This window comes from Pavona decussata, unplaced genomic scaffold (genome assembly GCF_977016875.1).
Source record: "Pavona decussata unplaced genomic scaffold, jaPavDecu1.1 SCAFFOLD_21, whole genome shotgun sequence".
Taxonomy (NCBI): Eukaryota; Metazoa; Cnidaria; class Anthozoa; order Scleractinia; family Agariciidae; genus Pavona; species Pavona decussata.
In genome coordinates this window covers 6,610,113-6,622,363 of record NW_028145444.1, presented here as the reverse complement: position 1 = coordinate 6,622,363, position 12,251 = coordinate 6,610,113, and the positions used below count along the sequence as shown (strand labels likewise).

At 38.2% G+C, this 12,251-nt stretch overlaps 1 protein-coding gene across 4 annotated transcripts in view; it reads right to left on the bottom strand.

Moving 5' to 3' along the window:
* The window catches only part of LOC146486506 (serine/threonine-protein kinase Nek10-like), a 28,771-nt gene that overhangs the window by 6,480 nt on the left and 10,040 nt on the right, over positions 1-12,251 (bottom strand). For all 4 annotated transcript variants that reach the window (XM_085101318.1, XM_085101327.1, XM_085101346.1 and 1 more), the window contains exons 9-34: positions 12,083-12,161; positions 11,092-11,159; positions 10,557-10,636; positions 9,833-9,919; positions 9,433-9,522; positions 8,952-8,991; positions 8,696-8,787; positions 8,463-8,532; positions 8,071-8,116; positions 7,876-7,937; positions 7,529-7,615; positions 6,989-7,011; positions 6,849-6,890; positions 6,282-6,384; positions 5,569-5,697; positions 4,962-5,006; positions 4,758-4,853; positions 4,636-4,681; positions 3,863-3,984; positions 3,337-3,439; positions 2,747-2,825; positions 2,482-2,611; positions 1,856-1,926; positions 1,488-1,530; positions 1,201-1,307; positions 125-856 (exon numbers count right to left, since the gene is read on the bottom strand). In XM_085101318.1, the coding sequence (XP_084957444.1) occupies positions 125-856; positions 1,201-1,307; positions 1,488-1,530; positions 1,856-1,926; positions 2,482-2,611; positions 2,747-2,825; positions 3,337-3,439; positions 3,863-3,984; positions 4,636-4,681; positions 4,758-4,853; positions 4,962-5,006; positions 5,569-5,697; positions 6,282-6,384; positions 6,849-6,890; positions 6,989-7,011; positions 7,529-7,615; positions 7,876-7,937; positions 8,071-8,116; positions 8,463-8,532; positions 8,696-8,787; positions 8,952-8,991; positions 9,433-9,522; positions 9,833-9,919; positions 10,557-10,636; positions 11,092-11,159; positions 12,083-12,161 (2,672 nt within the window). The remainder of the gene's footprint in view (positions 1-124; positions 857-1,200; positions 1,308-1,487; positions 1,531-1,855; positions 1,927-2,481; positions 2,612-2,746; positions 2,826-3,336; positions 3,440-3,862; positions 3,985-4,635; positions 4,682-4,757; positions 4,854-4,961; positions 5,007-5,568; positions 5,698-6,281; positions 6,385-6,848; positions 6,891-6,988; positions 7,012-7,528; positions 7,616-7,875; positions 7,938-8,070; positions 8,117-8,462; positions 8,533-8,695; positions 8,788-8,951; positions 8,992-9,432; positions 9,523-9,832; positions 9,920-10,556; positions 10,637-11,091; positions 11,160-12,082; positions 12,162-12,251) is intronic.

The following is a 12,251-nucleotide window of genomic DNA, read 5'->3' as shown; positions in this document are numbered from 1 at the left end:
ATTTGTACCATGAAAGAAATTAATTGCATTGGGACCCATTTAGAGAAAACAGGCCCTCGAAAAAGCTCCGACAAGACCCAGTCACCTCTGAGAGCAACTTACAAGACTGAGCATGATGACCAACCTGCTCTGTGATCTTCTGGACGAAGCGTCGCTTATCCCAGAAGCAGAAATCCCGGATAAAGTCACGCCATGTGTCACGGTACTAGCACTCGTACCATTTGATGTCCCAGCTTTACTGCCGACCGCAAAGTCAACATGAAGTGGCCTCCGCGCGCCCTTACGAGGTCCGGGAGGCTTAGGTACCGCAAAAACATGCGAATTACTCGCAGAAGAGTTTGAATTTGTTTTTTCGACAATGGTCCTGCCACTTGACGCTTTTTCTGTGGCATTTTTACCACTCGGCGAAGGTTTATCTTTATCTTTTCCACTAACAGCCATTTTGTCAACGGCCCCTTTACTAGATTTCTCAGTTACAGGCTTAAGCGTTCTTTGCCGCCGAGAGGAACCTGGGGACAAATTTCCACCAAGTTTAGTGGCGCCATTTTGTTCCGGAGATCCCGTATTAGATCCCAGGTTCCCATTGGCTTGAACGTCTCCAATATCAATCCCAGAATCCACTTGATGCCCAGACTCTGGATCTCCATTCTTATAAACACCGTTCTTGTTTAGATGTAATTCAGCTAAAGCATTTGCTGTCTCGAAGACAGTGTCACTGCCCTCAGCGGCGTCCACGGTCCGAAAGCCAGCGGCGCCACCACTACTTGACAGATTCACTAATTTGTCGTAGCGTTCTTGTGATGCATAGAAGAGGCGGTGATAGTTCTGCATGTTGCGAGTGGCTTCGATGTAATGTCTGAAATACGCAATAAAGTAAATGTTAAATGAGCTCATGTTTGATTGCATGGAAAGCAGTTTTTGTCTCAAACAAAACTGCGTAACAAAGAAGCATAGAAGTCTGTACAGATTGTTTTTGCCGTACCGGAGAATATGCAAAACGTGCGCGTATTAAGTGTTTGAACGGGGGGAAAGGAAATCGAATGCCAGATTGTTCCTGCGAAATTTAAATTCTGGAACCTCAAAAATTTACTTCAAATAACTGAAAACATTTAACTGATCGATTTTGAAAGGAATAGCTGATCAAGGAAACGAGATGACGCGTTCCAAATGTTTTAAACAGCATTCAATTTTTCACTGTACCGTTGGGTTCTCTTGCGTTCTCTCTCCAGCTTCTTTTCCAAACTGATCTCGTTAGATCTTAGTTTGTCCACATAAACCAACATAATTTCACTGATGATAGATGCGACCTGAAAAATAAAATCAGATTCGCCAAGCGTTTGTTAGTTATCCTAAGTACGTTACGCCACTTAGTAGCTACATCTGAAATAATCGCGATTTCATCCCACGAAAAACAACGAGTTTGATTTGATCCAGGCTTATATTTGACTTAGCTATAAAATATAGTACGAAAGTAGTGGATAGCGTACCTGAACAATATCTGGTCTTTCATCGGGATTCGCTGTCAAACATCTAAACAGAAACAAGATTAACATCAAAAATAACGACGGAATTAAGTAATAAGTATCAAACGCTTTAGGAAGAGATTAAAAATTTAGACTACCAGAAATCCCTTATTTTTGTTAGGGACAGTAAAGAAGGCGACACACGCGAGCGAGCGAGAAAATGCGCGGGAAGAAGAGAAAAATTCTTGTATTTTCTCTTCCTCTCGTGTCTCCTCGCGGGAAGCAATCTTCCCGCGTGTTTCACTCGCTTTACTATCCCTCTGTAAAAGGACTACTCGTAGTCCAAAAGAAACGAGACACTCGCTGTACTGACATGAAACTCGACAGTTTACCTTGAAACCGTCTCAGACACTTTGTCAGAATACTGTCCAGGAGGTATAGGGTCATACTGAGCTTCTACAATCTGCATTAAAAACACAAGACAAATACATTAACATTTTACGGTTTCCACCGCCACCGGTACAGCCAGAGACTATCAGGCTTCCAAACTAGCGGAATTACCACAAATTGTATTATTGGCCCATAATATATTATTGGCGCATAAAATTTGCTTACTTTGCAAACAAGGTACACACATTTCATTAATGTAACTTACTACCTTTTGAGAACATGGTTTGAACATTTTCAAATAGTTCTCCACTGCAATCCTGAAAACGCTTCCTCAGAAATTGCTAATGATCTGTATTAAAAGCTCTCCCTTTCAATCCTTCAGAGTGCGCCACTCTCGTCCCTTCCCAGAAGGCCTCGCGCGCCTCGCTTAGCTCGTGTCCAATCTCCACTGACGCCATGTTTAAATACAAATGGCCAATACTCTACATCGCGACTGGTGTATACAGGCAGAGGTCAATGACAGCTGCCGAGGGGTGGAAATCTCATGACAACAACATGCCGAATTTGCAGCATATGTCAAATATGTGATAATAATGTGGAATGGCACTTGGAATCATAAGTGACGTACCTTAGTAGCTAGAGCCAACATATTTGACGAGTAAAACGGTGGCTGAAGGGTCGCCATTTGATAGAGAATGCAGCCTGACGCCCACACGTCTGCTTTCTCACCATAAGGCTGACTTTGAACAACTTCAGGACTGCAAAATAAATACATAGAAACAAAATTCAAACGGTCCTCACATATACATTTTGAGGGAAATGACTTCCGTCAAAACTATTTTGATCGGTTTTGAAGAGTTGCATGAAAAAGTCAAACGAAAATTATCACATACCATGAATATAATATTGTTCCAACCATTGACGTCATCTTACTCGCGTCTGGGTTTTTCTGCTTCGCCAAGCCAAAGTCAGCTGCAAACAAGACAAAAACACAGCAAGATTAGTTTTGTCCGTCCGCACAAAACACAAAGAGGAAATCAATAGATCGATAATAATGTCATTTCCGACGACTGAGTGACATGGGGACGAATTAGTCAGAAAGTAATATTCTGAGGGAATGATGTAGAGGGTCGCGTGTCATCATGGGATACTTCATATCAGGACTATTTAGGTGTTTTTCGCTGAAGTTTGCTTTACACAGGTTTTCAAGTGTAATTTTGTCAGCATATTTTTCCCCTTTCCTCGGGGTCTGGTGCCACTGCATTAGATGGAGAATACGTTTCCACATATTTTTGGGTGGTATATTAGTGGTTTTTCGTATCTGGTCTGGCACAATTCTTAGATTTTGAACCATTCCATGTATAGTTTATTTTTAAAGTGGAATTTTGCGATAATTCAGTGAATGTTGTCACATTGGGTTACACTCTCCAGATGGCTCGCTGACTCATCCTAAATAAACTAATCAGAATCACAGATATCTTACTGATTGTGACTTTGTCGTTTTCACCCAGCATGATGTTGTTTGGTGTAAGATCTCTATGGACGATGCCTTTCTCCTTGTGAATGTATCGCAGTCCCAGCACAATCTAAACACAAACGAAAATAAAAAGAAATAAAGTTGTACAGATCGGCCGACGAACCTGGATATTCACATTGCCACAATTACCACCATAATCACTCACGACTTGCTCTCGGCTCGCCTCGTAGCTCAGTCGGTAGACCAACGGACGATCAAATCCGGCGGTCGTGGGTTTGAATCCCGTCGAGGTCGGATATTTTATTCTTTGCCTCGTGCGATCTCCCATTTCCTTACTAAGGCTAACGCTTAGTGGGAAATTCAAGGGTTCACTTTAGCACTTAAACATACACTGCAGAGTTAATTCTCTGCTCCATTACTACTGACCAATTGATCAAGTGAACCGACGAGGGGTCGGAAAATCTAATGAAACAGAATAGCAGGAAGCTTCATGCAAACACGGTGACTGAAAGGAAGGCTTAATTTAATGTACCTGAATAAAAATGTGCCATATTCTCTCCTCGGAAAATCGAGTTTTCTTTTCCTTCAAGGAATTAAAGTGTTCTCCCAGGGGAGCTCCCTCAATTAATTCCATAATCACATAGAGTTTGTCCTCTGCAACAAAATCAATACAACACGGAATGGTTAGTGAACTAAACTACACTCTGTTTTTTTTTATAAGAACCTTTTTTATAAGAACGTCGAGGGTGAGATTAACCAAAATTTTAAGAACGTATCAAGAACATTCCTCAGGCTGAGAGTCGATTAAGAACGTTTTTATTTTGCTAATCTGAATATAAAATCAAGCTAACAAATGTAAATTAACCAAAATACTTAAGGGCATGTTTTGTATAACATTAACAATGGTGACACACATCTCGGTTTGTCATAATCAGCAGTTGTTGATACCATATCTCAGCAGGCAATGCACTTTGATAGGTTTCCTGGTCACGTCCGCATTAATTTACTGAAATACATGTAGTGTATACCATGTAATATAAGAACATCTAAAGAACGTTTTCAGCCTCAAATCGCAAAAAAAGATGAGAACGTTCAGCCTCAGCTCCAAAATTAGACGTTCTTATAAAAAAAACAGAGTGTACGAAACAACTATAATGATGATGATGATGTTGTTGTTGAGTTACCTTATTTTATTGCAAACAGTTTTTAGCATGGAGTTCCAATTGAGGAAAAGATAATAAAATTCACGGCTGGTCCGAAAAGCAGTTTTTAATTATACACAAGGAAGTAAAACTTGGCACTTACTTTCTTTAAAAGCCTTGAAGTACTTGACAACATTTGGATGTCTCAGCTAAGGAGTGAGGAAAGTGGAAAAGTCAACACAAAATCCCTTCAACTGAAAAATCCCGGCAAACAAAGATTCTTACCTGTTCTTTCATGATCTTCGTTTCATTGACAATTTCACCAACGCTCTTGTCTCGTTCTTTGGCCGTTTTTCCCAGAGCAGCATTGTGTACAGACATCTGAAACGATTGAAACTCGCAAGGTAAGGATATAAAGCAGGATATGAAAACTAAATTACTTGCTTATAAAACAAACGTTCAAATATTCCAGTTTACTTAGTATCATACCTCTTTCATGGCCAGGAAGCTTTGACCAGCATTCTTCTTTCTCACCTGAAAGAACCAATAAAAACGCACATGAAATGCTATTATTCAACACCTTGTAACACAGCCCAATAAAGGTCATGATCCACTCGATATTCGTCGTCCGTACACAACAGATATCCTGCGATATACGTAATATCGTGTGTCGAGGAGAAAATGGCAAAATAAAGATCGTCTCAAGCTTTTCTGCAATAAAAACGTGCTTTGTTGTCAATGTGTTGAATAATAAAACAATTGTCCTGCTCAATCTTGTGGAATATCCTCTGATTTCAACTCGGCCGTAAAAATCAGGCGATATTCCCCGCGATTTCGCAGGATAATTGTTAAATAACGTCTCCAAGAAAAACTTATGAAGGCCTGCTTGCTCGAAGCAGGACTAACAGAAACCTCATTCCGGATTAGCTTCATTTGTTCAGAGAATAAACGTTGGTTTAACTCAAAATCCCCGCATTTGAATTATGGAAACGACATTCGACTTCAGTTAAGTTTGAGCCATTTCAAGTTCAAGATTGCACTGAATAATCTCCAAATCCCCTGCAGTTAATTTGAGTGTGACAAATTTATCCCTCACCTTATACACACTGCCAAACGCACCCGATCCAAGCAGTTCCAGTACTTCATAGGAACCAACAGAATGGCTGGGAGCTTTGTTCTGATTGGTCGCTAGGATGTTGTTTCTGATGACTGAGATATCCTCCTCCTTGCCAACAAAGACATGGAAAGTTAGAAAGATATCACGTGATAACCTGTCTGTAGTCTGCAGTACGCAGTCTCTTCTTTCAGTCAGTTTATGCAGTAGAACGGTTGAAGTAAGAGGACGGTAAGTTGTCCTTGTGTGACCAACGTGACAACTAGTATATTTCATGGGATCAGGTGTCACGTTGGTCACACCAAGACATTTTGCCGCCCTCTTTCCTTAGGCGTCCTGTATTTTAACGCTTTTTGGAATTATTGTTGCTTAATTATCTCTAAAAAATGCGTGGTTACCCCCAATTTTCTTTTTGGATTCAAATTGCCCTTGCTATTGCTTTTCCCGCATGGTCATAAACCGCGTAAAAATACTTCTGTATTAGGAGGCGTGGTTACTGTACTTGGCTGATTGATTGCGGGTTTGACAGTTTGGTTTTTTTTTATGTGTGTGTGTGTGTGTTTTTCATGTACATGTATTGCGTTAAATTTCACAGGTGACGAATTGCCAATTTCTTTAGTTTATCTCTATACAGCGCTCCCCTATGCGTGTGGCTTAGTTTAATGCCCATAAAAGACAAGAGCTTGAGTAATTACCGTTAAAGTAGAAATCTTGTCAACAAGAGGTTTGTAGGCGTTCAAGTCCCTGACGTAATGCCCAACGTCAATAAACTTCTCAAACAAATCAGGAGGAAACAACCTGAAAACCAGACGACAAACAATGATAATGAATACAGACTGCGACATCTAAGACAAATTTAGGTCATGACAAGTTTGTCCGAAAAAGACCCAGCTTGTCTGGGGTAGGGCGGTTATCGAAGACACCACCTATTTCGTGAAAATTAACATGACAAAATTTTATTGCCTTTAAAACTTGAATTCACACAGAAATATTCAGCTAGCAAGAGTCAGCATTGCTAGATAAACAAGAAAAGTGAGGTTTGAATCTGTCATTTTTTACTGCTGGATAGAGGTGTGGCTATGCAATAAAGACACCATCTTTCGAGGTTGAGGAACGGGGGTACAGGCAGAGACCAACATCTATTTTGTGGTTTGGGGGTTCGTGTTCGAGTATAGTAGTTTTGACCACTTTCTTTAGATGCCACATTGACGGGTCGACATCGACAAGTCTATATCGCCAATAAATCAAAATGCCTCTCTCACCTTTTAAATAATTGGCGATTTCGTTCCATACTGAAAAGAAACCTACGAAAAAATCATACAAAATGGTTTGATTCTACACGCACTGTTAAGATAGTCCATAGCGCTAAAGCTGTACCAGTGAGAAAAGGAAAATAACTCACCTCAAGGCTCTGAAAGCACTTTTCTGCAAAAAGAAACAACAAAGTCGATGAAAAAACAAGTTACACAGGTGCGCTGTAGTTAGCCTCCCAAGCAGTCGTTTTTTAGAGGGAATGAAGGTAATACAACTCCGCTAAACACGACTGCACAGGAGGCTAAGCTGTAATGGGGTGGGAGACGTTAAATATGACTCTATTTTCACAATGGGAAAAGGCGACTTTTTTCCTTGTTCTCGTAAGTTATGACAACACTTGCGGATGTTTAGCAGAGCTCAAGCATGCACACAGTTTAGGCCTGTATGACTTCATTATTTCCTGTTCACCCAAGCCTCCAACGGTGAAAACATATTTAAGAAAAATTAGAAAAAATATTTATTTTCCCTTTGTGTGTGCAGTTCTCTGGTTGATGACTGCGTTTGCTCTCTTCGTGAGTTGATGTTTGTCACGCACGACGAGAGGGAAGGTTGCCAAAGAGAGGCATTGCGACACAACGCATGACGAGACGGAAGTTTGCCAAAGACACACATTGCATGACAACGTTACCTGCAGATGGTCCACAGAAGCTGCTTCATCTGGGGTCGATGTTTCTTGTGGCAGAATAAGCAAACCAAGAAGATAAATACCATTGGACTGAAAAAGAAAACAGATTTATAATGAGTGAAAGTTACATGGACACTCTATTCAACCATTGCGAATCCAAAAACTCAAAAGTTTACTTACATCATTAAACTGCTGTTTTTAACAAACTGCACTACGGAATTCAAGTTGAGGGATATCATAAATATTAAATTGCCGGATAACTACAGCTATATGTATATTACAAGATACATTACAAGGTACATTAACCTTGCTAGCCCAAAGATTATATATCAGATTCTCAATATACAAACCTGTACAATTTGCTGTCCATTGGTATCATTGACAACAAGTTCAGTCAGAGCAGAACAAACAGCTAAAATGAAAAAAAAACCAAACAAACAAACAAAAAACAAATTAGTTATAATTGAACAGTGGCATTTTATGTACATGTAACGGAATGAACTAGAAGAGAATAGCACTTTTGGCAATCTTGAAGTCCAACTCACCAATTTTCAAAGGTATCGTTTCTTCACCAGATTCGACATCTGCTGGCTACAAAAAACGATAACATGCAATAAGTTTACACTTGATAATTAATTAATTAATTAATTAATTAATTAACTAAATTGAAAGCCACTTGCTAAACGTCAGGCACTTAGAGAAAATTTAACATAAGAGGGTTATGCTCTCAGCCCTTAATTGAAGGGGTGCCTGGAAAAAAGCCCTAAGTGACTTCTGATAAATTGTTAGATTCTCCTTCCAAATTGCCTTGTATTCACTTATGAAACAAAAGGAGAATTTGACCTTACATAAAAAAAAAAAGCATTCAAGAATGAGATTATTACTACATAATGTGTTCAGCACATTTAAAAAACGTTACAATGCACATCTCACTAACCTCGGCACTGATGGACGCTTTTGAACTGTCAGAACCGAGGTATAACAAATCACTGCCTGGTTTGCGATCTCTGTAAACACATAAGATACAGTGTATAGTTAAAATGTTACCGATCAAGGTATCTTACAGCTCAACAGAATTTAACACACTACGGCTGACTGATAAAAGTGCACCACGTATTCCCCTGAATGTGATGTCAACACAAGAGGATGACTTTTGAAAGCTTTTCTTACTGTAATAGAGCCAGTAGAAGAGGTATTCCACCAAGGTGTCGGATGTCATTACTAGAGTCTGCATCTTCTGCCAGTTGCACAATAATCCATACCTAATTATTACACAAAACAGAGAACAAAAAATATGTATTGACAATGAATAAGAGAAACTTTACCAAATCTTCACCACACCAAAAAACCAACAAAAACAAAATTTTCATTGACTTGTCCAGAAAAATAATGTCAATCCTGTACACAGGACGACACATTTACTCACCACATTCCACAACAACTTGTGATTATCACAGTGGAGCAAACTGTAACAAATATAAATTTAATCCAGTTTTAACGTCTCAAAAAGAACAATATTTTATAAAATATAATTATATAAGAATATAAACTTACAGTGTAACGTTAAATGATGATTTTAGTCTAAAAAAATTGCTCAAAAATCGCAAAATTTTTGTAATTATTACAAAAAAATTTTATCTGGAAACACAGATTCACTGGAAGTTATGAAAAGTTAACCCTTTGCTAATGGTTTAATTTTTGAGTAATTTAACCTGAGAAAACATAAATCAACAGTGGTTTAATTTGAAATTTAAGTTTTCGAACTATAGACACTATTTTTGTCAAGATAATTAAAAAAATGTATTAGCCTACATGGGAGGTGTGTACAGTAGTTCTGCCCAAAAATATTGTTACAATTCAATTAAAGTGATTTCCATGAAAAGGTCATAGCAAAGTCTTATTCTCACCTTAAACATATTGGAATTCCGTCAAACACTTTCACTTGTTCCCTGATGTTACTGTCGGCACACAAAATCCTAAGCAGTCCAGCTGCCAAACTGAGCAAATAATATCAAAACCACAATTTAAGAAAATGTCTTAAAAAGCTACATGTGGCTAGCAGTTAAATATTACTTTGCCATGAATGCTGCAAATGTCACAAAATGTTTGGTCTCTACTGCTTAAAAGTGCATCTATAACCCGGTAATTCTTGCTGTTTCTGTTTTGCTTTTTTAAAGAATTTAAATATAGGACACAAAGTTATACTGTACATGTAGTTTTAACATGTGACTTACAGAACAAAAAAATATGAATTGATTAATTATTGAATTTTCTAAGAAAAATTAACTCTTCCTTTTAATGACTTACGTTTTGGAAAGCATGTCGTACTCTTGCAGTATTCTCAACAGTATCTCAGTGCAGTTCAGTTCACCGATCAGGGCTCGAGGTCTTTCACTGATAGAGACAAAATGTCATGAAATATACACATGTATGCATGTGTGAAGACAAAAAATGTACTATGAAATGCATTATATAGCAGTTACCAATAACATGTGACCTACATGTACTGCTGATTTTGCAAGTTATCACATGCAGTAATTAAAAATTTTTCATTAGGAAATATGGTACCCTCTAAACAATGTCCTTTCTATTAGTTAAACTGGGTTGGAAATCAACTTTGAAAAAGTTTTACCATTAGTCAACAGATAAAATTGTCAATTCCTTGGCTCTTTTGCCTTGAAATCTTGTCTGAATTCAAAATAATTTAATGGCTTTCTTTTGATTGGCGTGCACCAAAACGAAACTTTATCCGACCTTTTTGAAGGTCACCTGTGGTTGGTAACTGCTGTAAGAGAAAATGTTTCTTTTACAAACAATGATATCAATAGTTAATTCTAACATGATTTATACAATGTTTATCTACAACACACGTACACAACTGCACAATCATTACCAACATTGTATGTCTGGTAATGGCAATTGCAATTTAAAACTACATGTACCATGAATGCTGGATTTGATAGGGTTGTGTTAACGTGATCCAAAAAGTAAACCATTCACTAAAGAAACACATATTTTATTGCTGACTAACCTTTGTGCTAAGCCAATCAGTGCATACAGAGAACAGTGAAGAACCATGACGTCACTGGCCGATAGGAGTAGAACAAGTGCCTGTCAAGGAAAATAGAGTTGGAATAAAGAAAAATTTACACAGAATTCACTGACTGACTGCACAGAAAGCCTGGACACGCTGTTGTCCACAATTCTGACCCCTTAAAGCATGTATGTATGTTTATGCATAATTCACCCACAATCACTGACTGCAATTTATTTGGCAGTGAACTGTGGTAACACAAATTATACAGAGCACAATGGCTGTTACAGTAACTACATTGCACACTTTACATGTGTATATTGCAAACATCTAAGTTGACGTACATGTATCTGCATACAGCTGTACAGTGTTCCAGATAACAGAGGGGTCTCAGGTCAAAAACCCAAGAAAGCTGACTTCCTGACCCAGTAGATTAAAATGGTTAAGATTTTTATAAAGGTACACCTGTTGACCCCTTAAAATTCTTCAGTGACCTCTTGCCTTTGAAAGTCAATTGGAACACTGACAATACCTTGTGAGTACAGCAGGCTACAAGCCATTCCCTCTGTTTGACATCTGCAGATAGCTTTTGACAAATGTCTGCAAAAATTATACAACAACAAAAGTGAGTACTTCCTGAACAATTGCAAAAATATATTAATTTATTTTAAAATGCAATCAAAATTCTATCCAAGCCACAAAATTCAGATCAAACAAATTGACTGAGTATAATTCATGCAGTGACTTTAGAGTAAAATACATGTATCCACAGAGTACCAGCCAAAGGCAAAGGATACAACACTATAATTTTTTATGTTACTGGGAAAAATTTCCAGGTGGTGTACACATACAACAGATTTTCATTCATCACTTGAATCCTGCGTGCGAAAGTGCGAAAAGTGCGAAAAAATTCACGCTCCTCTCTGTAATCAATTTGAATGGACACCACACCAAGTCCAAAAATAATCCTCAATCATGAGGGGCATGGTCATCCATGTTTCAAAATTTGCTTAATTTGCTTAATTTAATGAGCCATTTTACAGTTGTGTGCTTAGTGACTTGGCCTTGCTTGGGGGTGACCTTGTTTTGATACAAACCTCAGTGCTTTTCATATGTAGATCATGCTGTTCTTATGCTAACTAGTTTGCATTTACATATGAAAAACGGTGAGGTTTGTATCAAAACAAGGTCACTCCCAGCCTCGCTTCTAATCCAAGGCCAGGTCACTAAACACACAACTATAAAATGGCCTATTCAATTCAGTCTGCGAAGTCAATTCGTTGTCACTAAATTGAATTTGCTGTTGCTAAATTTCCATTCCTTATCACTAAATTCAATTCCTTGATGCTGGCTAAATTTGTCACCAATGACCTAAATTTGCTGTCACTACACTGTACATGTACAATAGATTTGCTTTGCTGTCACTGAACTACAAATTTGTAGCCACTAATTCATTTTGCTGTTGTCAAATTGTAACATGTGTTTGATGTGCTGTTGCTTAAATCAAAATTTTAGGTACTTACTCGTCATTTCCTTCAAAATGTCAACAGTAAATGGCTCCTCTCCATTCTCAAGGTAACTTTCAGTCAGTAGTTGTAGGCGCTATAGAATGACGAGGAAAGGAAACAATATGTGTCAATTACTACATGTATTTAAACTATTAATTAAAATACACTTTTATTTAACAGTGAG